The 24,884-nt window shown below is 44.3% G+C and overlaps 1 protein-coding gene across 5 annotated transcripts in view; it reads right to left on the reverse strand.

Annotated features, from left to right (window-relative positions):
• Nucleotides 1–440: 440 nt before the first annotated feature.
• Nucleotides 441–24,884, reverse strand: part of LOC148123679 (vomeronasal type-2 receptor 26-like) — a 27,535-nt gene continuing 3,091 nt past the window's right edge. The window contains exons 2-8 of one of the 5 annotated variants that reach the window (XM_087919068.1): nt 13,160–13,358; nt 12,783–12,970; nt 12,073–12,361; nt 10,318–11,112; nt 5,498–5,710; nt 2,394–2,520; nt 441–1,536 (exon numbers count right to left, since the gene is read on the reverse strand). In XM_087919068.1, the coding sequence (XP_087775194.1) occupies nt 626–1,536; nt 2,394–2,520; nt 5,498–5,710; nt 10,318–11,112; nt 12,073–12,361; nt 12,783–12,970; nt 13,160–13,231 (2,595 nt within the window). In that variant the 5' untranslated portion in view covers nt 13,232–13,358 and the 3' untranslated portion in view covers nt 441–625. Of the gene's footprint in view, nt 1,537–2,393; nt 2,521–5,497; nt 5,711–10,317; nt 11,113–12,072; nt 12,362–12,782; nt 13,031–13,159; nt 13,373–24,884 lie in introns of all 5 variants that reach the window. The other 4 variants (XM_087919067.1, XM_087919070.1, XM_087919069.1 and 1 more) reach the window with 4 other exon arrangements.

The following is a 24,884-nucleotide window of genomic DNA, read 5'->3' on the forward strand; positions in this document are numbered from 1 at the left end:
TCGTCAGGACACAGCCTGACTCTCCTGTGGGGCTTCTCCTCCTTCTGCATCTTCTGGACTCATCTCAACTACCTCAAGCATTGGGGAAAAGAACTGACTTTAATCAGGGGATGGAGAGAGGATGGTGGATCTCATGGAGAAGCTTCTTTCACAGGGCAGAAGCAGCTATAAGAAAGGGGTGCTAACTAGGTCTCACTGGATGAAAACATCTAAGCAAGAGGCCCTGGAGACCTCCACCTTCTCTAGCTTGGTGGGATGGCCAATGGCTCTCATGGAGATTGTAAAACAACATAGTTGGAGCTTGGCTCCCACACAAGCCATCTTACCACTTTTCCTATTCATTCTCTCATAGATACACTATTAGCTGCTCTCAGTATGAATAAGGTGTCAAATTCATTGGCAGTGGCTGAATAACAAATTCCTCTGAATGATTTTCAAAGTTCCCTTTAGCAAGATTTATTGAGATGAAGAGAGTTGCAAGGATTATAGTCATTCAAACATTTCCCATTGAAAAATGTAGACATGATTTCTTTGATTCCTGCACATTATCTAAGTTGAAATAATTAGTGTCTACTTTGAGATAAAAGGAAATTTTACAATTCTTTAAATGTCATGGTGTTATGTCTTATGTTTTTACAATTGTTCTGGCTGTGAGATGCTCCTTTGTGTTCAGCTCTGGCCTCAGAAGGATAATGTAGCACTTGGGGATGAAGATGCAGCTCACCAGACCAGCACTGGAGGCCAGGATGGAGAAGACCTGCACAGCCACCATGTGTTTTCCTTTGGTGCTGAGGTAGGTGGGCACAAAAGTCACCCAGACACTGCAGAAGACCAGCATGCTGAAGGTGATCAGTGTGGCTTCGTTGAAGGCCCCAGGCAGATTCCTGGCCAGGAAAGCCACCGTGAAGCAGACGGCAGCCAGGAAACCCATGTAGCTAAAGGTGACGTAGAACATGACAACGGCCCCTTGGTTGCATTGCAGGATGATCTCTTCAGGCTGGGAGAGGAGGTCAGAGTCAGGGAAGGGTGAAGAAACTCCCAGCCAGATGGAGCAGATGATAACTTGGACACCAGAAGAAGATAGGATGATGGAGTTGGCCAAGCTCTTCCCCAACCATCTCTTCACTTGGATTCCTGGTTTTGTGGCCAGGAAAGCCAGCACCACCATGATGGTTTTGGCCAAGAGAGAAGAAACAGCAACTGAGAAGATGATGCTGAAAACCGTTTGTCGGAGAAGGCAGGTGGCTTTCCTTGGTTGACCAATGAAGAGAGAAGAAGACAAGAAGCAAAGCAGCAGGGAGACCAGGAGGATGTAGGAGAGGTCCCGGTTGTTGGCTTTGACAAGGGGAGTTTCTTGGTATTTAATGAAGATGATTAAAACAAGGCCTGTGGTTAGGAACAAGAATAGGGCAAAAGAAACCAGGATGATGCCCAGAAGTTCTTCATAAGACAGGAAGGTTATCACTTTGGGGATACATTGGACTCTTTCTTTATTTGGGAATTTGTCATCCGGACATTTGGTGCATTTTTCTGTATCTGAGAAAAAAAAAACCAACCCCATATTTCTTTGTCCTTTGCATTTCAAGATATATTGTACATTCTTTGGGAACAAGTGATTATCAGGAGCATTTTCTGGGATGGATTTCTTAATATCTCCAGAGACAAAAAATAACTATCACTTGTTAAAAAGTATAGCTATGGTATATTTTGGACAGGCTATGAATTTGAGGGAAGGCTTAGGACTTGAAAGATTTCTTATGCAATGTTCAGATTATTGATAGGAACCACCATTACTAAAGGTAAATAATGAATCAATTAATCTTTCTAGAGAAACTTATCTGTCAGATGGCAATTCTTGTCATACTTGCCTCAGAGGATGCTGGCGGATCAAGTGATTGCTGGAAATAATTTGAAATGGCCATTGGAGCAGTGGTGATATGGGTGCAGCCCGAAACAGGCATGACTGTCCATGCCACCACATTGGGCATCTCGTATATCAGCAACACCTTTTGAGTGTTCCTCAAAGGGAACCCATGTAGACTACATTGCAATTCTACTTTCAGGTAGTGGACCTAAAACCATTCCTCACATTTCAAGGAACTCAGGTGTTCCGGGAGAAGTCAATGTGGAAGGAAAGACACATCCAACCTAAAAAGAAGAAATATTTTCTCTGGCAGTAGTAAAACTTGTCCAATCTGCCACAGCCACCTCTCTCTATCCAGCCCTTCCTTCACAGTCTTTTTGCTCTTCTGTTTAGATAAGAAATGAGGCATTTCGGAAATAAACCAGAAACCAATTAAGCTTAAAAGTGTGTTTTAATTCAGACTTTTATGACAATTCTCTCAATGGATCTAGTTCCACCAGTCCTCCCATTTTCCTCTGGTGTCACCCACCTTTGTGAGTGGAGAAGGTCCCCTCTGGACAAGGAACACAGTTGTAACAGCAAACTGGTTCTTCTTCTCGAGCCCTCTTGACAAATCCAGGATGACAACTTTCCACACATTCAGATTGAGGAAACGACTGAGCAGAAAAAAAACAGGATTGCCAAAGGAAATGTGTTAGGACTCTCCGTCCATGGAAAATGGAGGTAAACATGGATATTAGACAAGATATTAGATATTAGCCTCTGGTCTTCACTTCAGTAAAGACAAAATCTCTCACTATTTCCAAATGGTTGGAGATATAACTCCTGAAAGATTCTTCCTTTAGCTCCTCGCTTTTGCTTTTAGCATCTCACATTGCCAAAAAAAAGGACTTTATTAAATAGAAAAGTCTGGAGAGATGGAACCAGTGGTGGGATTGTACTGGTTCTGTCTATTCTATAGAACCGGTTGTTATGATTCTGCGCAGTTCGGAGAACTGGCAAATTGCACCACTGACTGGCCCCTCCCCTCTCCACCTGCCCCTCCCCTCCGCTCCCAGTCAGTCCTTATCGTGCATGTGCGGCATCGCCTGCAGCCTGCTTTTGCCCACTCGCCAGGCCAGCCATTGCTGCATGCCTTCCACTGTGGCCCTACCTGATCTCCCTGGGTGAGTGAGGCTCTGCAAGCTCTGGGGCCCAGTCACCTACCTGCCACTGCCGGTCACCTTTAACACCCCCACCCCACTTGCCTTTTCCTGCCACCACCCGCCACTCTCACCCTGAGCAGGTAAGGCCCAGTATGTGTGGTAAATCCAGGCGAGACACGAGATGCAGACTGGTGGGGACCAGAGCTACATTTCACTGTATTGGAAGACATGTGGACAGGCACAAGTTCTCCTACTGCTGGGAGAGCAAGAGAGTCTTTCCCGGCACAGCTCCGGGTTGCAGAGAGAAACAGGATTCAAACAGGCTGCTTCTCTGCCACACAGAACTGCCTGTTTCCCTATTGGAGGGGAAGTTGCAAACTTTTCGCTGTGCCGGGAAAGACTCCCTTGCTTTCCCAGCAGCAGGAGAACACGAGCCTCTCCACATAGGATTAGCTGGGATTCACGCAGCTGCTGGACCCTGCCAGCAGTGAGGCAGAGGTGTGGGGGAGGGAGATCAGGGAGCATGGCCCATTTGCCTACCATCCCTTCCCTCTCCCGCATGCAGCCCCTTGTTGGTCCCAGAATAATCACCCCTGGTTGGCCCTGCCACACCCACCCGGTTCCACCCATGTAGGCAACAGGTGTTGTCATTTCGAAGTTGAGGGAGAATTTGGGGAAGGAGGTGGAGGGTCCTGCTGTGGCTGGTATAGGAGCACTGTTGAGAAGCAGGGAAGTGGCCTTCTAGTGGTCTGACCTGGTGTTCAGGCTGGAGGCGGGCCACGGGAAGTCAGACCACTGAGGGAAAGGGGGATTGCCAGGTGGAGCTGCCCTCTCCTAGAAGAATTGGGACCATTTGAGGTAGTCCTAGGAATTGGGTGAGTCAAGCCGCAGCTCCTTGCCTTCTTAGCTCAGGGAATGGCCACTTTCTGCAGGAGGGGGACTGCGGAGGGGGCAAGTCTACCAGAGTGACTCCTTCAGTGTCTTCGCTGGATTATTTGGACACATACAAGCGAGCGCAGTTAAAGGCACTGCTGTTGCATGTCAGCCCAGGCCTCACCCCATGGCTCCTTAAAGCCAGCACCAAAGAAGTGGGAGATCAGCTGAACTTTTGGTGCAATGCTCACTCGGATCTCGGCCGCTCCAGGCCGTCTGACGTGAAAGCCCCTCGGGAGTCGCCGTTCCCAGGTTTCTACTCACCTGTGCTTGGTTGCCCCCTCTTCACCTTGATGAAGTGGCTGGCCCTGCCCCTCACCCTCCCCTCCCTCACCTGCCCTGAGAAGGTAAGGGTGACAGTGAGGAAGTTAATGAGATATATGAATTGATAGATAAATACATGGAAGGAGGGAGGGAGATAGAAAAGAAAGGAAAGAAGGAAGGACACAAACCCTGGCTTCAGAAGTCTCTTTGAAGCAATGCAACAATCTATGGCTAGCCTGTAAGGGTTCTCGGAGGTCATCTAGTCCAACCCCCTGCTCCAGCAGGAGATCCTTACAGAATCAAAGAATAGCAGGGTCAGAAGGCTGTGTGTGTGTGCATGTGTGTTGTGTTTGTTTATGGTTGTCAAAACTCCAAAAACAGGTCAAGGAGCTCTGGGGAGATCAGTCATAAATTAGAACACTTGCTAAGCAACTGGCCATTAAGCGAGGACCACTTGTATTTGGTTTGCCAGTCACATGGCCACATGGCCATGCCCATCTGGTCATGTGACCACCAAGCCACACCCACAAATTAAGCCACACCCACAGAACCAGTTGTTACAAAATTTGAATCCCACCCCTGGATGGAACTGAGAAAAGATTTCAGCATTAAGTGATAACCAGCCGGTTCCTTCTCATGACCCCATTAACACGCATTTCTCCCCTCTTCTTACACCCATAATTTTAAGGTGTGATATCAGAACAATCTTGATAATTTCAGGTGAACTGAAAGCCTTGGAGCTGCTTCCTAGGAGCAGAAGGCCCATTGCTCCATCCCAGGGAGGGTGAAAGGGAGGCATGGAGAGCTCTGGCCAGGTCTGGCCTCCTTAAGAGCTGCCCGGATTATGGTGCTGCCCCTTCAGGGGACACTTTTCCCCAAGCAGGGCGAGAAAAAGCTTCTTTCCCCCAATGGGGCCAAAAGGAGATCCGTCCACTCACGATTCAATCCCATTCAATACAGTCCAAACCTGGATTCAGGCCCCGGTCAGCAGAATTGCCACCTTTGTTGCTCTTCTGGGCACAAGGAGCAAACAACCAGAAGCTCTTAGCGACACATTCCCCAGCCCTTGTGGGTTTCTCACCCGTTTGATGGAGACCCTTAATTGTACGTGGTCCACAAAATGGAACAATATGGAAACCTCCCAAGCAGCCTAAGGGAAAAAATCCGGTTTCTACTTCCCGGATTCAATTCTCACTGAAGGTCAACCATCTTTGGGGAATCGCATCAGCCCTCTTGAAATGGGACCTCAGGCTTTGGAAAACAGAGAGAAGATACCAAAATTTTCTCCTACCTTGTTGAGCAACTTTAGCTGTGGAAGAACATCTTGGTCGATATAAAGTCTCTGTCTTACAAAATATGCCAGGGTCTCTCTCCTGGGATCATCCCTGGGAAGAACCAAGAAGCCCAAAATGCCCAGATCTGCTGCTGCCTCTCCATTTGGGTCCATGTAGAGTTCAAAGTCTGAAATATTGACAAACTCATTCTTCTCCAGGAAAGGATGGAACTAGAATGGGAACACGCAGCAATTTTAAAAGCAGAAAACTTTGTTTCTTATCCCAGACACTTTTTCACATTTGAATCTATCTTCTGTAGTTGTCTAATTTACACACATGCTTCATTAGGAAAATAGCTGTTACCCCTATCTTATGTTGAAAGCCTGGAAAATGCCTTTCTTTTGAGGATTCAATTTTCCTGCTGGGAGGGCTCCGGTGCAAGGACACAGATAACTGCTTGGAAGCTGGTTTATTTTTCAGGAAGACAAGAGATAGCAAGAAGTCTGTGTTCCTGGGGCTAGCCATCTTTGTATAATAAACTCCTGAATTTTATACCTTTTCTCCTTTTGTGTGTGTGTGCTTGTGTTTGTATTTCTTAATGTTTTAAATCCTGTTGGGGGTTGTCTTCATTTCCACCAGAGGGTAAACTCCATGGGGTGGTTTGATTGGATTATCAGTTTCATCCTAATGTTTTCTTATTTTTTTTGGTGGCAATCTCCTGTCTGCTATGGAATTTATTTCGTGTCTTTTGTCTATTTGTTTTGCTGATTTGGCATGACCTGTTGTTTGTAAGGGATTTCTTTTTCTTGTTTCCCTAGCTTTCTTAATTACTTGGCTTTTGTCTAGGGGGCTTCTTTCAATACCTTTTATTAAATCTCTTTTCCTATGCAAGTTTGTTTTATGGCTGGCCTGATGTTCCCTTTGGGCTTTTCCTGCTTGGGTGTCACCACTGTCTTCATGAAGTTCCCTTTCCACACTTACAAGTGAACGAAAAACGTTCACAAAAAATTGTCGATCATATTTTGACAATATAGATTTTGACAAAATATAGTTGAACAACAGAAAAAAGGAGATTTATGAACTCCCTGAAAGCAACAGGTTGGTTATCAGAAACACGGATTTCTGAAGAAGAAAATTGTCAGGGTCATCCTCTCCCAGGAAGCCCAGACAGGAAGCCTGAGCTAGGCCCACTTCACTGTAATGCTGCACTGACAGGATTTGGGGAGTCAGAAAGTACAAATCTCCCACCCACCCTTTTTTTTGCAGCTGTAGGTGTCCTCCTCTTATCTGGTTCTTCCCCAGGCAGAATCTCTTCTCCACCCCCCAAAAGTCATTCCCTCCTATCACAGCCCTTTCTAAGTGTGTTCTGGGAAAGGGGGGGATATAACTTATGTGCTCGATGCAGGTCATCCTCACATATTATTTCATTTCCTAAATATATTATGCTGACGTAACTTGATCTCAGGAAAGAGTAACAAAAATTTTGTGATGTGATCAAAAACCTAGTTAAGTGAGGGGTGGATGGTATGATAATTAAGTGGATAAAAACTGATTTTAAAATGGTACTCAAATAATCTTTAGGTTTTTTTAATCTTTGTCGTGAAAATGGGAAGGTACAACATTTTGTTGTTAAGTCATCAATTTTTCTATGTTGTCATTAATATAATAGGGTTGATAAATTGTTATTATACAAGATTTATAACAATTCTCAGGCAAATATACTTTTATGTTATTTAAACATTACCAACTTTCTGGAAAAATATTTATGATTTCTTCCTAGAAACAACTGTATGACTAAAAAGCAGTAGAAAAATATCTGGGTTTTACGATTTGATAAATTATAGTATCTCATATAAGAACATTAATGATGCACTGGATGAAGGATTGTGCCAAGCTTGATAAGTATATAAGGGAGCCAGTTTGGTCTACTGGTGAAGCCCCCGAAGTAGAAACCAAGAGGCTGTGAGTTCAAGTCCCACCTTGGTCATGAAGCAGGGTGTGGGATTTGGGGCTAGTCTCTTAGTCCAACTCAACTCACAGGGTTGTTGTTGTGGGGAAAATGAACACACAAATTCTCATTGGTACTCAGCCCCCGTGGCTTCTGCAGGGAAGGGCTTTTAATGATGGGGGATGAGTTAGTGCACTTAGTGAACTCAAACAAGGCCTCAAAGATCTGGAAATCCAACAAGATGGGGCTGCTCTTCCCAAGAATGTTTATTTGAGCAGCCTTTAGAGCAATGAGATATTTATATCGAATAAACCTGCCAAAAGTCCAAAGGGAATTAACCTCCGAGAGCTGCAACAGAGTTCCCAGAGCCGTTTCAGGGGGCCGATACAAAGAAAGAGCACCTGAGCTGAGACTGGGCCCCTGAGGACAAGGGGCCACTCAAACTGCAGCTCACACAGAGGTGGTATTCAACCGGTTCTCACTGGCTCAGGTGAACCGGTGGTCACCCCTGGTTGGCCACACCCCCGAACCTTGTCGCCCGCTTGTCCCAGTCGCTCTCCTAGCTTTCCCTACCACGTGGTGGCTGTGGTGCAGATCGGGCAGATGTCCCAGGGCTGTTGCACATGTGCACTGTGTTTATCGCTGCTACTCATGCAGTGCGCATGTGCAGCAGCCCTGGGAAATCCGCCTGCCTGCCCTCCCTCCTGGATCACATTTTCTTCCTTCTCTTGGCGGATGCGCCCCTTCCAGCCTGGCCCAGCCAGCCAGCAGGTGGGTGGGCGGATGTCCTGGGGGTTCTTGCCCCCTTTGTCACGATATGCCTGCAGGAGCCCCTCAGGCCAGCTGAGCCAGGAGCTGCCATTCCCAGGCTTCTAATCTCCCATGCTTGGTCATTGTTGCTTCAACTTGCCTGAAGCAGCTGGCCCTGACCCACACCCTCTCCTCCCTCACCTGGCCTGAGAAGGGAAGGGGGACAGTGGGGTATAGCGAAAAGGCTGGGTCCCAAATCTTCCCCCCTCTCTCCCCCACTCTCTGTGTCTGTGTGTGTGTGTGAGAGAGACACGGGGGGGGGGGCAAGAGAAGAAAGAAAAAAGAGCAAGAAAGAAAGAGGGAGAGAAAGAGAGAAAGAAAGAGAGGGAGAATGGAGAAAGTGAATGAGATATATGGATGGATAGATAAATACATGGAAGGAGGAAGGGAGAGAGAAAAAAGGAGAGGAAGGAAGGGCACAAACCCTGGTTTCAGAAAACTCTTTGAAGCAGCACAGCAATCTAGGGCTGGCCTGCAACGAATCTCGGAGGTCATCTAGTTCAACCCCTGCTCCAGCAGGAGATCCTTACAGAATCAAAGAACAGCAGGGTTAGAAAGGTCTGTGTATGTGTGTGTTTGTGTTTACAGTTGTCAAAACTCCAAAAACAGGACAAGTAGCTCTGGGTTAGATCAGTCATAAATTAGAACACTTGCTAAGCAACCAGCCATTAAGCGAAGACCAATTGTATTTGGTTTGCCAGTCGCATGGCCACAAAGCCATGCCCATCTGGTAACATGACCACCAAGCCACACCCACAAATTAAAGCCATGCCCACAGAACGAGTAGTAAAGAAATTTGAATCCCACCAGTGAGTTCACAGCCTGCTGTGTGGCATCTCCTGTCAGGACTCAAGGATTCACTTTGTGATGCCTCTCCTAGTAAAATATCTGGGAAATTTGGAACTCTTTTATGTGCAACTGCAGTTCTCAGATCAGTAGGAAGGAGTTTCTCTGAATGGGGCCAAATTCTGTTCTGCCGTAATGCAAAATTATGTATTTATTTATTTAGGATATTTATATTGCCACATATTTACACATGACTCAGCATTAGGCAGACTCTAACGGCCCCTTGACTGTCATTTATTTTTATATTTCTCCATTATTATTATTATTATTAATTGTAATGCTGGTCTCTGACTGTACTAAAAGTGGACTGGATGAAGGAGGAAGCTGTGTTGGAGAGATTTGCCATCTTGAATTATTTGTACATGAATATATGTTTATGAAAACAATCCCAAAATCGTACTTGACTGCAACCTGTAACTGAGTCTTGAGAGAAGACAAGGAGGAGATTATGAGAGCAGCTTCTCCAATTTACAAAATCTCTCAGTTGGACAAGGGAGGATTCAACATTCTTCCAATGATGGAAAGAGGTGTTGGGAGTTAAAACTTTTCTCATTCCTAGGACAATAAAATATTTTAGTATATACTAAAAAGGGAGAATATATTTCCCCTAAAAAGAAAAGTAGAATCTCAGAGAGCCTGAAACTCAGCCCACTCCCACCTTTGCTAATGGACCATTACCCTGGCCTAGGCCAGTCTATTTTACATAACAAAGATCTACTCCAGGTAAAGCTATAATAGGAATTGCCCAAAGCCCTTTCATTACATCACCATCATCCAGCAAGGCTCAACTAAGCCTGGGACTCAGGACAGCCTACAGAGTTGGCCCTGCATGGCCCCATGGGAGTCTGACAACTAATCAGAATACAAGCTCCAATTCAAATCCCAAACGAGGGCATAAAACAATTGCACTCTCAGCATCTCAGCCCCTCTTTCCTCAACCAAGGCATGTGCTCCTGTCCACCATTAAACCTTCTTCCAAGCAGTCACCATGTTACCAGCATCTTCCTTCCCCACTTGGAACTGAACCCAGAAGGATATTTCTTCCAACAGAGGCTAGACAGAAACTTCAGATCTTCTCCCTGTTATTCCAGAGCATCAGACAGGAGCAATTAGATGGTGCAAATCTCTTGACCATTTGTAGCACAAGAAGGTTGAGATGTTCCCCTCCTTCTCATTTTGGTTCCTACTCCAAAGGATCTCAGATGAATGGATCCTTATTGGGACCCCCCATACCTGCCACGGCTGCAGCCTCGGAGCCCCGAACCTCTTTTCTCCCTCCTTCGTTCCCCTCCTTGATCTGGAGGAATAAGCGGCATTCATGGCCTGGGCCAAAGTCTGAATGATACTGTAGCGATGAGGGTTATTTATGATCCGTTTCCTGTTCCTTTTCTCCTCGGTCTCCAGTGGGGCTTTCTGGGTACATCTTCTGTGGCCTTTGACAGAAAAGACATGCTTGGAAAGGAAACAGAAAAAATAATGATCTTGAAACTGATCTTCCACAAAGAAATAAGGTTCAAAGGCAGCATCTGTTGGCCTTTTTTTATTCAGATAACCAAAGTTCCAAATACTATGGATGTATTTGAGAAGTCTGTGCTTCTTTATTGTATGCCCTACAAAATTTGTGAGGATCCAGACTTTCCCTTCAATGGGTCCTCGCAAATGCATAAGTGCTTCATGAAAAGGAAGAATTCTGTCCCAGATAAGAGTAAATTCCATAAAGTGAACAAAGACATTGATTTGTCTCCACTTAGAAAGGGCCTTCCTGAGGGATGTTGTATGTCCAGTTGTTGTGAATCGTTGTGATATAACCACACAAATTCCATTCCGGACAAGCATCGGAGGGGAAGTCCTCATGAAATTATCTCCCTTTTCTGTGTCTGAAGCAAAGAGGCCAATCAGGGTCCATCTGAAATGGAGGAGCAGCTGGATGATTGCTGGGTATTGGAATCCTTCTTTGGGGAGCAATGGGTGGAAAAAGGGGAATCTCCTTTTATCACTCAGAGCCTCTGAAGGAATTCCAGGAGTGATCTGAAAAAGTAATGAAGAATGCTGTGTTATAATGTGCTCTAGATCAACTCAAAGATATTAGTTATTGACACACCCATTTTTTTCTGATGAACATATCAGAACAGTTTGTTCCTTAGTCACAGTTTAAATATTTAAGACAGTTAAATATTTAACAAGATTGTCTATAAAAATGGAATGCAAAATCATATTAAATAAAAAACAATTAAAATGCAATGTAAATTTCTGTGTCACCCCTACAATTCCAACTATTAGATTCAAATTAGCAGATGTCAGATACAATGTTTGGATCTAAGATATAGGGCAAATTTATGTGCTATTTCTGAATACTGAAACCTCTTTCTCAGCTTCTATATCCCAAATTCTTTGTGGAACCATTTTTCAGCTTCTTCTCCAGATGTACAAGAGACTAAGAGACCGCAACTCCTAACACAAATTGTCAGTTGTACAATCCAATAAGTCTTTAATTGAAATTTTGCCTATTTTGGGACTTGCTTTAATTTTAAACCAATAATTATATACCCTGAATTTATACAAAGTAGAAATGTTATAAATTCATAACTTACTGTACCTCTGAGGGCAGGAGCTGAACTTCTTTTCTCCACCCCAAAAATACTCTTCAGATCCTGTGATCTTAATAATTTTTTATACATAGACAGGACTCTTGCCAACTTGATTCCAATTGGATAAGGCAGATATTATTGATATGTGAAAATGAACATGCTAATGGAGGACCTGAAAACCTGGATAGTTTTTCAATAGTTGAATATTCAGTAGAATATCATCTATAGGGACCTTATGGCTCTTTAATGGTGAATTTGAAGATGAATATAATCGACTAAGACATAGTTTATATGTTCCCTAATATTCTGAAAAACAGCTCTTGAATTCTATGAAGATATTGGATCTGTTGTTCATCCCCACCACCCCACTCACCTTAGATAGAGAAAAACACACACAAACCTGTGGGACTTTGTAGGTGCCTACAAATGTTGACATCTGGATGGAGATGTCCCTGGAAGCTTCATCAATCAGAGCCAGGAGGTTCTCCTTCCTCCCACAGCCGTAGTTGGGGACATTGGCTTCTCCAGTGGAAAGAATGTCCAGCAAGGCATCTGAAGTGTGTATAGGGCTCATATGGTTGTCATGGATGTTGTAGCCCAGGGTGAGATTGTGCAGGAGCTGGGAATTCTTGTGGACCATTTGAACAACAAAAATCAATCTTAGGCTATTTGCGAGATCAGAACTCTCCCTATTGTAAAAACAATATTCATGTTATTATATTCAATAGCAACAACAAATATTTTTAAAATATATAATCCTTCACAAACCTACTAAGCCTTAGGCCAACATTGACCCAAATCGAATGATCAATTATGCAAATGAGACAGGCAATTACAATTGTTTCAATTGCTACTTAAACAAAGGTCATTATTCAAATGATGAACTCAGGAATGAACTGAGAAAGAAAATCATCTGGATTTTAAAACACCATCTCTGGATTTTACTCTCTTCCACAAAATAAGGCAAAAGAGGGAAGCCATGGAAATAAAAATCATTCAGGAAATTAGACAGGTCCTGAGGTACAAAAATAAGTGAAATAAGAAGAAAAGAAGGAATGTGTTAGAATTGCACATGGAGGGAGTGCAACTCCATCACCCTGCATGACTTACGAAGAAGAAGGTATAGGAGGGCTGTTGAAGGGCAACATTATAGGTGACACCAATGTTTCAGTTGTGACCACACCAATGAGATGGTCTCCAGGCCTGTAAAAGCTCCATGGTTTGTAGCCATCCTGGTGCTCCAAACTCAATGGGCATTTCCTTCTCAGTTTCCCACAGACTGATGGGGACACCAGCAGCTGCAGAAGCAGAAGCAGAAGGTCCATCATTCATGGCATTAATCAATCCACTTTCTGTTTCTAACACAGGAACAGTTTCAAAAATGCAAAGACTCTGAGAAGTGCCAGTGGCTTTTCTGATCTAAACAGAGAATCACTCAGTTTCATCTGCAAAGGGGAGAAAGGTGCAATCAAGAGCAGAGCCTGTACCTGTCCCAAAACTTGGTCCCAGAGAGCTTCACCCAAGGAATTTATCCTTTTCTGATAGAAGATCCTTTGCATGTGGCTTCAATCTGATGTCTACATTGAAGTCAAAAACTGGAGATATAGCACCACAGGTCTAAAAGGTCATAATTACAGCAAGAAGCAACTTCTCCTCTTGGGATCCTGAACTTTTTCTGGGCTCCATCTGCAGAGGAGAGGCTGAAACAAAAAATGTTAGTAAAAATTACAGATATACCCCTGGGGTCACTGTTTTGTTTTGGTTGTGGTCCTTCCTCCCAGTCAGGGCAAGTCCAGAAAGTGATGCTGGGGAAGAGAGTTCAACACCCAGGAAATTGACTTCTGCTGTCCTTCAACATGGCCTCTTGTCTCCAGAGATTTCTGGGGAAAGTCATTCAGAGCTATGGAGTTTGGTGCCACTTCTAAGTTAATGCCATTTAACTGTAGTGTTGCCTGTCTTCTAGTGACAATCGGCACCCTTGAACTCACCCAAGGTTAAGAGTATTTGGAATTTTGTTCTATGTCATAATCCTAAATATTGATCTTAATTGCAGCTGATTTTAAAATTGCTTGTGCCTGAAGTGAAATTTCATTTCCCATTTTTTCCAGCAATATTAATTTTGAGATAAAAGCTCATTAAGAAGCAGGAAAGTGACAGATTGTGGACTAGACCATTGGGTAAATAGGGAGAAAAATATAGAATGGATGGAATTTTTTATTTTTATTTTCTTGTCATTCCTGTGTTATTTTACCATGTTCCTATAATACACCAAGATTCTTTATATATTGATTTTTCTTTTTTAAATAAAGAATGGATTGTAAGTTCTGCAGGTGTGATCTATCCATCCCTGTCTGTCTTTCTTTCTTTCTTTCTTTCTTTCTTTCTTTCTTTCTTTCTTTCTTTCTTTCTTTCTTTCTTTCTTTCTTTCTATCTATCTATCAGATAATCTATCTATCTATCCATCCATAACTAGCCATCTCTCTCTCTCTCTCTCTCTCTCATCTACCATGTTACTCACAAAATATGGGTGGGCCTTATTTTTTTTGACCCCTGAAAAAACAGCCTAGCCGTTTTTTCAGGGTGACTTAATTTCCTCACCCACCTAGAGCGGCCCATATGCATGTACCTCTCCACGAGTCTGTTTCTATCGACCGACGAAAGCTCCCCGAAGGCAGAGTCCCCAAACACTTGCGGGCGAGGCATGGCTGCCCATGTCCTCTCACCATTAGGCAGTGTCTTTCGGGCGATGGAAGCTCCCCAAGGGCAATCACCAGCCACTTCGATCGGCCGGTAGAAGCGGCCTTGGGGCTTCCATCGCCCAAAAGATACTGCCTAATGGCGAGGGGACATGGGCAGCGAAGCCACGCCCTGAAGTGGCTGGGGACTCTGTCTTCGGGGAGCTTTCGTCGGACAATAGAAGCAGCCTCGCAGTGAGGGGAGTATGTGTGTTCGCTCACCCCAAGGCCGCTTCTACCGGCCAATCGAAGTGGCTGGTGATTGCCCTTGGGGAGTTTCCATCACCTGAAAGACACTGCCTAATGGCGAGGGGACATGGGCAGCCATGCCACCCCCTGAAGTGACTGGAGACTCTTCCTTCGGGGAGCTTCTATTGGCTGATTTTCTATTGGTATATCGGGGTATTCTAGCCTAGGCTACCTGCAGGGCACTCCTAAAGGCAAGTTTTCTCCCCCACCTCACCCCTGCCCTTCACCCCCATTTCTCTTCACCTCGTGTAGTTCTAATGAATGATGTCAGAATTGGTGGGGAAATGCATGGTTTAAATAGGCCTAAATTTTGGGGGTGGGGCTTATTTCACCTCATGCTTAGAAATCATGCTGGGCCTTCCTATTGGTGGATGCTGTATTGTTGGAGAAACATGGTATCTAGCTATCTAGCTATCTAGCTAGCTATCTAGCTATCTAGCTATCTTTCTATTTATCTATCTATCTCTATATCTATCTCCATCCATCTATCTATCTATCTATCTATCTATCTATCTATCTATCTATCTATCTATCTATCTATCTCTATATCTCTATATCTATTTATCCATCCATATCTCTATATCTCTAATCTATCTCTATATCTAATCTATCTATATCTACCCATCCATCCCTATCTGTCTGTCTGTCTGTCTGTCTGTCTGTCTGCTCTCTCTCTCTCTCTCTCTCTCTCTCTCTCTATATATATATATATATATATATATATATATATATATATATATATATGTCTTTCTATCTCTATATCTATCTATATCTATTTATCCATCCATATCTATCTATATCTACCCATCCATATCTATCTATCTATCTATCTACCTACCTACCTACCTACCTACCTACCTACATACCTACCTACCTACCTACCTACCTACCTGTCAGCCTCAAGATCTCTTCGGGTACCCTAACTACTATCTCATTTATTTCTCCCATATCTTCTCTATTGCTAGGCTTAATTCTTTCGGCTGTCATTAGCAACGGGGGGGGTAATTGTAGGGGGGAAGAGAGCTGGAGGTGTTTTGCATTCCTTTACTGTGGGCAGAAAAAGGAGGGGGTGTATGATTTCTTCTTTTCAACTTTCCATTTCCTTGTTAGCCTCTATCCCTTTTTGCGCAGCTGCGAAGTCTTATCAAAATATGCCCAGGTCAAGGGACAGAGGCCTCATCACCACCTGAAGATGCCCACATGATCATATTCAGAACTTTTAATTGGAAGAGACTTCTGGATTTCGGGGGGTGGGAACAATTCCATTTCTTTGTATGTGTGATCTGCGTGCCAAATTCTCAGTTTCGGAATTCTATTTGTAGCTTCCTTTTCATTCTCCAGTAAAAGAATAACTTTGCTCTGATCCATGGAGTCTGGGTATTTCTTTCTTGGATTTTGAAAGGAGCACACATTGACACTACCTCTCTATTTATCCACCCATATCTATCTCTATCTTTATATCTCTATCTATCATCTATCTATATCTACCCACCCATCCATATCTATCTAGCTGTCTGTCTAGCTGTCTATCTATCTATCTATCTATCTATCTATCTATCTATCTATCTATTTATCCACCCATATCTATCTCTATCTTTATATCTCTATCTATCATCTATATCTACCCACTCATCCATATCTATCTATCAGTCTGTCTATCTGTCTATCTATCTATCTATCTATCTATCTATCTATCTATCTATCTATCTATCTATCTATCTAAATATATATCCATTCAATTTACTGGTCACCCATCTTATCACAGGAAAACCCTACAAAGATGGCAGTGATCCCCAGAGTGTGGTGGATGGTGCAACCTGATTTCTAGTGACATGATTTCTGGAGATCTGGTTGCTCTTCCTCTGTTGTGGGGATCTTCTATTTGGGGGGGAGGGGGACCCCTCTGACCTTCCCATCTCTGGGACCAAGATTTTCTATACCAAAAAAACCTCCAAGCGGTTTGAAGGTGCTGTTGGAACTCCTTTGTTCCTGGTTTATTTGCATCTGTTGTTCAGGGAGGATGTTTCTTCACTGGGGGACACATTAATATGGACTTCTTGGCCCAGAAGGGGGAACTGGGGGGCTGAGTGGGGGGAATTAAGGGACAGGCAGATCCACCCTGGCAGGGAGGAACAGAGGAAGGCCTGTATCCCAGGTCCACCGCTTGGAAGTTCTCCCCCTGAACCCCCTCAGATTTTGCTCTCAGGGCCCGCAGACCAGATCCTGGGTGGCTCCGGGTTCAAGCTGTGGCTTTTCAGGGCCAGGTTGATGTGCAATGAGACTCTCTTCTCCTTCAGGAGGTTCCCAGCTGTGTCTGACCGAAGCCGGGTGAGGCCCAGAGGGGAGGAAGCCCCTTCTGGGTCAGGAATGAGCCCACCCCAACTTCTGGGTTTGTCCCAGGGAGACCCCAGAGGAGGGGAGGAGGGGGGCTGAGGAAATTAAGGGAGGCATCTTATTTCCCTTTCTGTGGCCTTGTATAATTTTACTTCTTTATATCCTGCTTTTATTATTTTTACGAATAATTTAGGAGATTAAAATTGGGTTTCCCGGGTCTGTCCGGATTAAGCTCAGCAGATTGCAGGAAGATGGGGGTTATAATGTTGAGATCAGATGAGACTTCTTACCTCGCTTTCTGTAGCCTTGTATAATCTTATTTACTGATAAATCACCTTTAATTATTTTTTGAACAAATAATCTAGGAAATTAAATTTGCTCTCCTGGGTCTGTCCTGGGTTAGCTTGGTGGTTTGCAGGAAGATGCGTGTTGTAGTCTTAAGGAGGTGAGTGGAGGCTTCTTCCTTCCCTTTCTGTGGCCTGGTATAATCTTATTTCTTCGTTTCCTGCCTTTATTATTCTTACAAATAATCTAGGAAGTCAAAAGAAACAGGGTCAACTGCTTGCTTAGCAAGTGTTCTAATTTATGACTGGCCTCCCCAGAGCTACTTGACCTGTTTTGGGAGTTTTGACAGCCATGCACACACATACACACACACACACACACACACTCCCTTCCAACCCTGCTGGAGCAGGTCATTGGACTAGAATCGGCAAAGCATCTCTGATTAGATTGTAGTAGTGAATCAAAGTGCTGGTCTTCTGCAGTGTATGGGTGACTTTTGTGCCCACCTACCTGAACACCAAAGGGAAACACGTGGTGGCTGTGCAGGTCTTCTCCATCCTGGCCTCCAGTGCTGGTCTGCTAGTCTGCATCTTCATCCCCAAGTGCTACATTATCCTTCTGAAGCCAGACCTGAACACAAAGGAGCATCTCACAGCCAGAAGAAATGTTGGAAATGTGAGACAGAGGAATTTTAATTCTTAACATGTTCCAACAGAACAAAATTATAAAATGGTTCAAGTGGTTCTCCAGATGAGTGATCAATTATTTTTTTGTTGAAGTAAATAAAAGTTGCCTGGAAGATTTCTTGGAGGAATGGGAGCATGTTAGCAAGATAGAAATATCGAGGGAATGTATGGGACAACACTGATGTCCTCATTTCTAAATTTATTTTATCCAAGCTGCTATGGCAATACAAATGATAGTTTCTTGTTATTTACATAATAATTCCTTCTTTAGGGCAGCAACACTAATTGGGTGGGGAGGTAACTTGAGCCTTGCTAGTTATTAATATTCATGTTCCCATCATCTTTTAAATATGCATATGTATGTTTGCTCTCTTTTCCTGAAACGTAGAAATATAAGTGCATTCTTTTGCCTGTAGGAGTTCCTCCCATTATTTTAAGGAGGGGACACAGAATAAATAAGAACTGCAGTGAGCCTGGATTATTGGCTTTTGGGGTTTTTGCATTTGATTCCACAGAAACTGGTTTCAGCAGGCAGGAAGACAGACAGAACTTTTGGATGGATGGATGGACAGGTAGATAGGTAGGTAGGTAGGCAGGCAGGAAGACAGACAGACAGACCTTTTGAATTGATGGATGGATAGGTAGATAGGTAAGTAGATAGATAGGTAGGTAGATAGATAGATCTACATTTCTAGATAACTAGGTAGGTAGGTAGACAGAAAGACAGGCAGGCAGGAAGGAAGGCAGGTAGATAGACAGACCTTTTTGATGGATGCATGGATGGATAAGTAGTTAGGTAGGTAGATAGATAGATAGATCTACATAGGTAGGTAGGTAGGTAGGTAGGTAGGTAGGTAGGTAGACAGAAAGACAGGCAGGCAGGAAAGCAGGCAGGCAGACAGACCTTTTAGATGGATGGATGGATGGATGGATGGATGGATGGACGGACAAACAGGCAGAATGCAACAGGGGCGGCAATTTGCAAAAGTAGAGTTACTTTCCCAAAGTGCTGCCGCCACTGTGTTCAAGGCACCAGCTCCACAGGCTTACCCCATTGAGCCACTTGCGCCACTCTGGTGCAACAGTCATTAGGGTGAGCCTGTGGTGCCGGCACATTGAACTGAGAACCTAATGGGGATGGGAGGGAAAACCACCCCTCTTTTCCTTAGAGCACCCATTCCTTAACTGTCCCCAACCTCCCCTGTCCCTCGTGGGCAGGGCCTTGCTTTGCAAGCTGAGGGCAACCATCATATGCACTACAGAGGGGCTCCACTTAGACATCCCAGTCAAACATACACCCCTCACCACAATAGGTCCAATTGAGAGAGACACCCATCTGCCCACAGACCCCAGAAGCCTACTGGCCTCTCCATGGGGATGGGATCCCACTGAAGTAGGATTGCTACCCAAGTTACAATTCAAGGAAAGACAGGGCCACCAACCTCCATTCCCCAATACAGAATACAGTCAGAAGCAATAGAGTCCATGCAGAAGTTAATAAAAGCATGCCTAGAACAGGGGGTATTGCACAAATGCACTTCCCCCTGCAACACCCCAATCTTCCCAGTCCCAAAACCTAAACTAGAAGGAAAACCTAGTTACTGTTTTGCACACTACATGAAAACTGTCAATAATCACGTGGTGCCAAGCGCACCTGTGCTACCCAACTGAGCCCCATAATTGTGGAAGGGCCAGCGTCAGCCACCCACTCCACAGTCGTGAGTCTTTGCGCAGCCTCCTTTAGCATCCTTCTTTAGACCCTGCTTCACAGGACCACTTCGCTTTGAGGTGGGATAAAGACATACTGAGTCACCCAGCCTGTTCCCCAAAAACTTAAAGGCAGACCTCGCTTCTACCTCAGTGCCACACAACCCCAATGTTTTTGCATAAATTGCCGGTCAATTTGAGTGAGCTTCCTGACAATAATTGATTTAGGATCTATGACCCATTACTTGTTGGTTGTATGGGCCAAGGTCCAGGAGGCTCTGAGTTCTAATCCTCCTTCAGGCAGGAAAACTTCCTGGGGGACTTTGAGCGGATCACCAGGAGACCTTTGAATTCCAGTCCCACCTTAGTTCTTATTAAATTGGGGTGGGAAAGTTGGAAACATTTTCTCGGATTAATGTAAGATACTAAAATTGGAAATTCTTAGAGTGTGAGATGGCTGAGTGTCCAATATTGTGTGTTGTGATGGAGGAAAGGGAAATTGTGGGATAAATGCAGTGGTGGGATTCAAATTCTTTTACTACCGGTTCAGTGGGCGTGGCTTGGTTGGCATGGCAGGGGAAAGTTACTTCAAAATCCCATTCCCTCCCCACCCCACTAGCCTGCTTTCCAGCTTCATTCTCCTGTGCATGGCAACCAAAGGAGATCCAGCTGATCACCTGGGACTCAGAGAAGAGATGGGGGCGAGGCCAGTCAGAGGCGGTATTTGCCAGTTCTCCGAACCACTCAAAATTTCCACTACCGGTTCTCCAGAACTGGTCAGAACCTACTGAATACCAACTCTGGATAAACCCCTCTTCCATGTGGAAGAAAGCCACAAGTCTCTGCCTTCTTCTACTGCTTGTGAGAGAATCAGAGGGATTTGTGTGAATCTTAGACTGACCTTCTTCTGATCCACCAGAGCTTTTCTGATCTCCTTAAAATGGAATTTGCAAAGGGATCCTATTCGCAGTTAGGAGCCTTTATGAGACATAAAAATTGATTCACAATTGATCAACAATCTCTGTGGTTGGAGAGCAGAGCAGCTTCCATGGGTGCCTCTTCCTAGAAACCTAGAAGTCCCCTCCCCACTTATTCAGCCCCTTCTTGGACCTGGATGAACATTATGCAGCATTGGAAGTTTGTGACCTGGTCAATGATGCGGCTGCCTTGAGACAGGATCCCTGCAACAACCTCCTGGGGAAGAGTCCCAAGGTCCCCTTTCTCTGGACATCTTCTCCAGCCCTTCACAGACAAGGCAAGCTTGGAAGAGGAGCAGAGAAATGCTTTAAGGTACAAACTGTAGAGTGGAAAATTAAAGGGCCTGAAAACTGCTATTTTATTTCTCTGGTTGATGAAAAAAAAAATACGGTGGAAATTTCTTTACACACTTCATTTTTTAATTTCCTTTTTTTTTTTTTTTTGCTGTGAAGTACATACCAAAATAAAAACAACCCCAAACTTAAATCCCAGACAGCTGTTCTGCTGAGTTCTTTCTGCAAAGGAGGTTTTATCAGGAAATCAAGAAAGACTCATATAAGAAGGATGAAGATTTTACTGCTCAGCTGAGATCCAGTCAAACATGGCATTTCACATCATTCTGGTATTTTTAGGGAGAGGATCAGGCAACCAGGCTGGTGTTTGGTTCCCACAGTTTCCTCCTAACCTCTTTTCCTGCTCAGTCATTCACCACCCACCCACATGTTTAGCTGCTGTAAGTAGGAACAAGTGCATCAATCGTTTTTTATAAGGTATTGTTGTGATTGGAAGGATCGGCTCTGCCGGGAATTTGGAATCTAATGACTGTTAGATCGTGGATTGACGTCAGAACCAGGAAACGTTAATCTGATGGGCAAGCCAGTTAATTAGCACGTTGCCTTAATGGGTATAAAAGGACACAGCTGAGCTAGTGCCTTTTTCCAGGAACAAAATGATTACTTTGCATGAGGACGTTCCTGTAATGTGCTCTCTGTCTGTTTGGATTTGTAAGGGGAATTCTAGCAGTTTCTTGTTACCCCCTCCAGTTTGATTTGTTTGTGAAATGGCTGCTTTCCCTTTGTTCGTTTGAGTTTCCAAGGGGGAGACATAACATTATTGTTCCTGGCCCAAAAACAAACCATCTTTCAGCCTGACAGGTTCCGGGAAGTCTGCCAAAAGACTGGACAACTGTGCTAATTTATTTCTTTTGAATTCGGTTTTGTTTACGTTTGAATATTTTGGATTTTGAAACCTTGTCTGCTCAGCTAAGAATATAAGTGAGACATTACATTTTTTGCTTCCAAGCCATAAACAAACCATCTTCAAATCAAGATGGATACAAAACAACTGCAGCATCTGGTGGAGCAGCAACAACAACAGATAAACCAGCTGTTACAAAGTAACCAGACTCTCCAAAACCAGGTAACCCAGTTGCTGAATCATATTTCAAGCTTGCAAATTCCTGCTGTTCCCCCTGCCCCTCCTGTGAGGAAAAGCCCAGTATCTATGCCGGAGAAATTTTCAGGACAAATGGACATGTTTCCGGCATTTCTGGGGCAGTGTCAATTATTTATGTCCTTGAGGCCTGAAGACTTTCCAAATGACCAGGCCAGGACGGGATTCATTCTCAGCCTTTTATCTGGGCAGGCTGCTAAATGGGCTACTCCCTTGTTAACTCAAGATAGCCCTTTACTGGATAACTTTCAGGGTTTTCTGCAACAAATAAGGGTTATGTTTGAAAACCCAATTAAAAGTCAAACTGTGAACAGACGTTTACGGGACATTAATCAGGGGAAACGTTCCCTTCAGGAATACGTTGCAGAATTTCGTTTGTTGTGTTTGGACTCTAATTGGAACGAACCGGCTCATATGGCTGCATTCCAGGAGGGTTTGTCTGATGCCATCAAAGATGAGCTGGTACATGCAGAGCGGGCTCCAACCCTGGATGCATTAGTGATCCAGTGCCTACTATTGAAGCCCATTTACAACAGCGCAGAAGCAGACGGCCCGTTGTGGAACCACCTTCTCTCTTTTGTTCACAAACTATGGTTAAGACGGAGGAGCCGATGGAGTTGGGAGCACTCCGCCCTCGCTTAACAGCGCGGGAACGTTCGAGACGGTTCCAGGAAGGCTTGTGCCTTTATTGCGGGGGTCTGGGACATTTTGTAAATTCCTGCAAATGGAGAGGGACCCGCAGACCCGTACCCGAAACCACTCTTGGCTCGTCAGGAAAACGGGGTAGGCCTGACCTCAGGGAAACCCTAGGTCGGGCACATCTTCCGTCCCACCTCAAGTTGCTGAAGCAGATCCTGGCCCTAAGCATCAGACTCGGGGGAAGGGCCCTGCGGTGGGGGATAGTGTTGTGATTGGAAGGATCGGCTCTGCCGGGAATTTGGAATCTAATGACTGTTAGATCGTGGATTGACGTCAGAACCAGGAAACGTTAATCGGATGGGCAAGCCAGTTAATTAGCACGTTGCCTTAATGGGTATAAAAGGACACAGCTGAGCTAGTGCCTTTCGCCAGGAACAAAATGATTACTTTGCATGAGGACGTTCCTGTAATGTGCTCTCTGTCTGTTTGGATTTGTAAGGGGAATTCTAGCAGTTTCTTGTTACCCGTCCAGTTTGATTTGTTTGTGAAATGGCTGCTTTCCGTTTGTTCGTTTGAGTTTCCAAGGGGGAGACATAACAAGGTATCATGTTCAGTAGCTGTTGCTGAACAGCTGAATTCCTCTGAATTTTACAGAGGTCTCTTTTGCAATATTTATTGAAAGAGGAGGAAACTGCAAGAATTCCAGTTGTTCAACAATTCCCCATTTTGAAACATATAGATATCATTTTCTTTGACTCCTGCATACTATCAAAATGGAAATCAAATAAAAGAAACATTAACAATTCTTCCATTGTCATAATGATGTTATATCTCATGTTTTTACATTTCTTCTGACTGTGAGATGCTTCTTTGTGTTCAGCACTGGCCTCAGAAGTATAATGTAGCACTTGGGGATGAAGATGCAGAACCTGTCATTTCTCAAAACCTCTGGACTCCAGTCTCCACCTGCCCTGAGTATCAGGGGAAAGAATCGGCTGTTTGGGGTATCACCCAATTAGGGGAGAGGGGAGGATTCAGGATCTCATAGAAAACCCCCTTCACAGGAAAGGGCATCTGTGAGAAATTATGCCCACTGGGTCTCTTGGGATGGCAACATCTTAGCAAGAGAGCCTTCATGGACACCCTCGACCGGGCTTGGTGCAAAGGGCAATGCTTCTCATGGAGATGACCAAACAACACAGTGGGAGCATGGTCCTTCCAGCTAGCCTCTTTTCCTACTCACTCCTTCTCAACATATGTACAGTTTCAACCACTGTCAATTGGAATAACTGCTGAAATTATTTTTATAAGGTGTCCGGTTCATTGGCGACTGCTATATATTAAATGTCTCTGAATGACTTAAACAGAGTTATGTTTAACTAGATTTATTGGAATGAATAGAGAAATACAAGAATTCCAATCATTCAACCATTTCTTATTTGAAAACATATACATATATGATTTTCTTGGATTCCTGCATACCATCAAAGTGTAAATAATTTATGTCTCCTTTCAAATGAAAAGATAAAATGGAGTCAGCCAGTTTAACTGAAGAAACAATGCAATTGTTTAAAGGGATGCTTAAAGGGGTGCATTTCTTCCAATATCACAATGGTGTTATGTCTCATGTTTTTACATTTGTTCTGGCTGTGAGATGCTCCTTTGTGTTCAGCTCTGGCCTCAGAAGGATAATGTGGCACTTGGGGATGAAGATGCAGCCCAGCAGACCACCACTGGAGAAGACCTGCACAGCCACCATGTGTTTTCCTTTGGTGCTGAGGTAGGTGGGCACAAAAGTCACCCAAACACTGCAGAAGACCAGCATGCTGAAGGTGATCAGCTTGGCTTCACTGAAGGCACCAGGCAGATTCTTGGCTAGGAAAGCCACCGTGAAGCAGACGGCAGCCAGGAAGCCCATGTAGCTGAGGGTGACGTAGAACAAGACAACAGCCCCTTCGTAGCATTGCAGGATGATCTCTCCAGGCTGGGAAAGGAGGTCAGAGTCAGGGAAGGGGGGAGAAGCTCTCAGCCAGATGGAGCAGATGATAACTTGGACACCAGAAAAAGACAGGATGATGGAGTTGGCCAAGCTCTTCCCCAACCATCTCTTCACTTGGTTTCCTGGTTTTGTGGCCAGGAAAGCCAGC

Source organism: Pseudonaja textilis, unplaced genomic scaffold (genome assembly GCF_049901715.1).
Source record: "Pseudonaja textilis isolate UNSWEBS1 unplaced genomic scaffold, rPseTex1.2 PTEXSCF25, whole genome shotgun sequence".
Taxonomy (NCBI): Eukaryota; Metazoa; Chordata; class Lepidosauria; order Squamata; family Elapidae; genus Pseudonaja; species Pseudonaja textilis.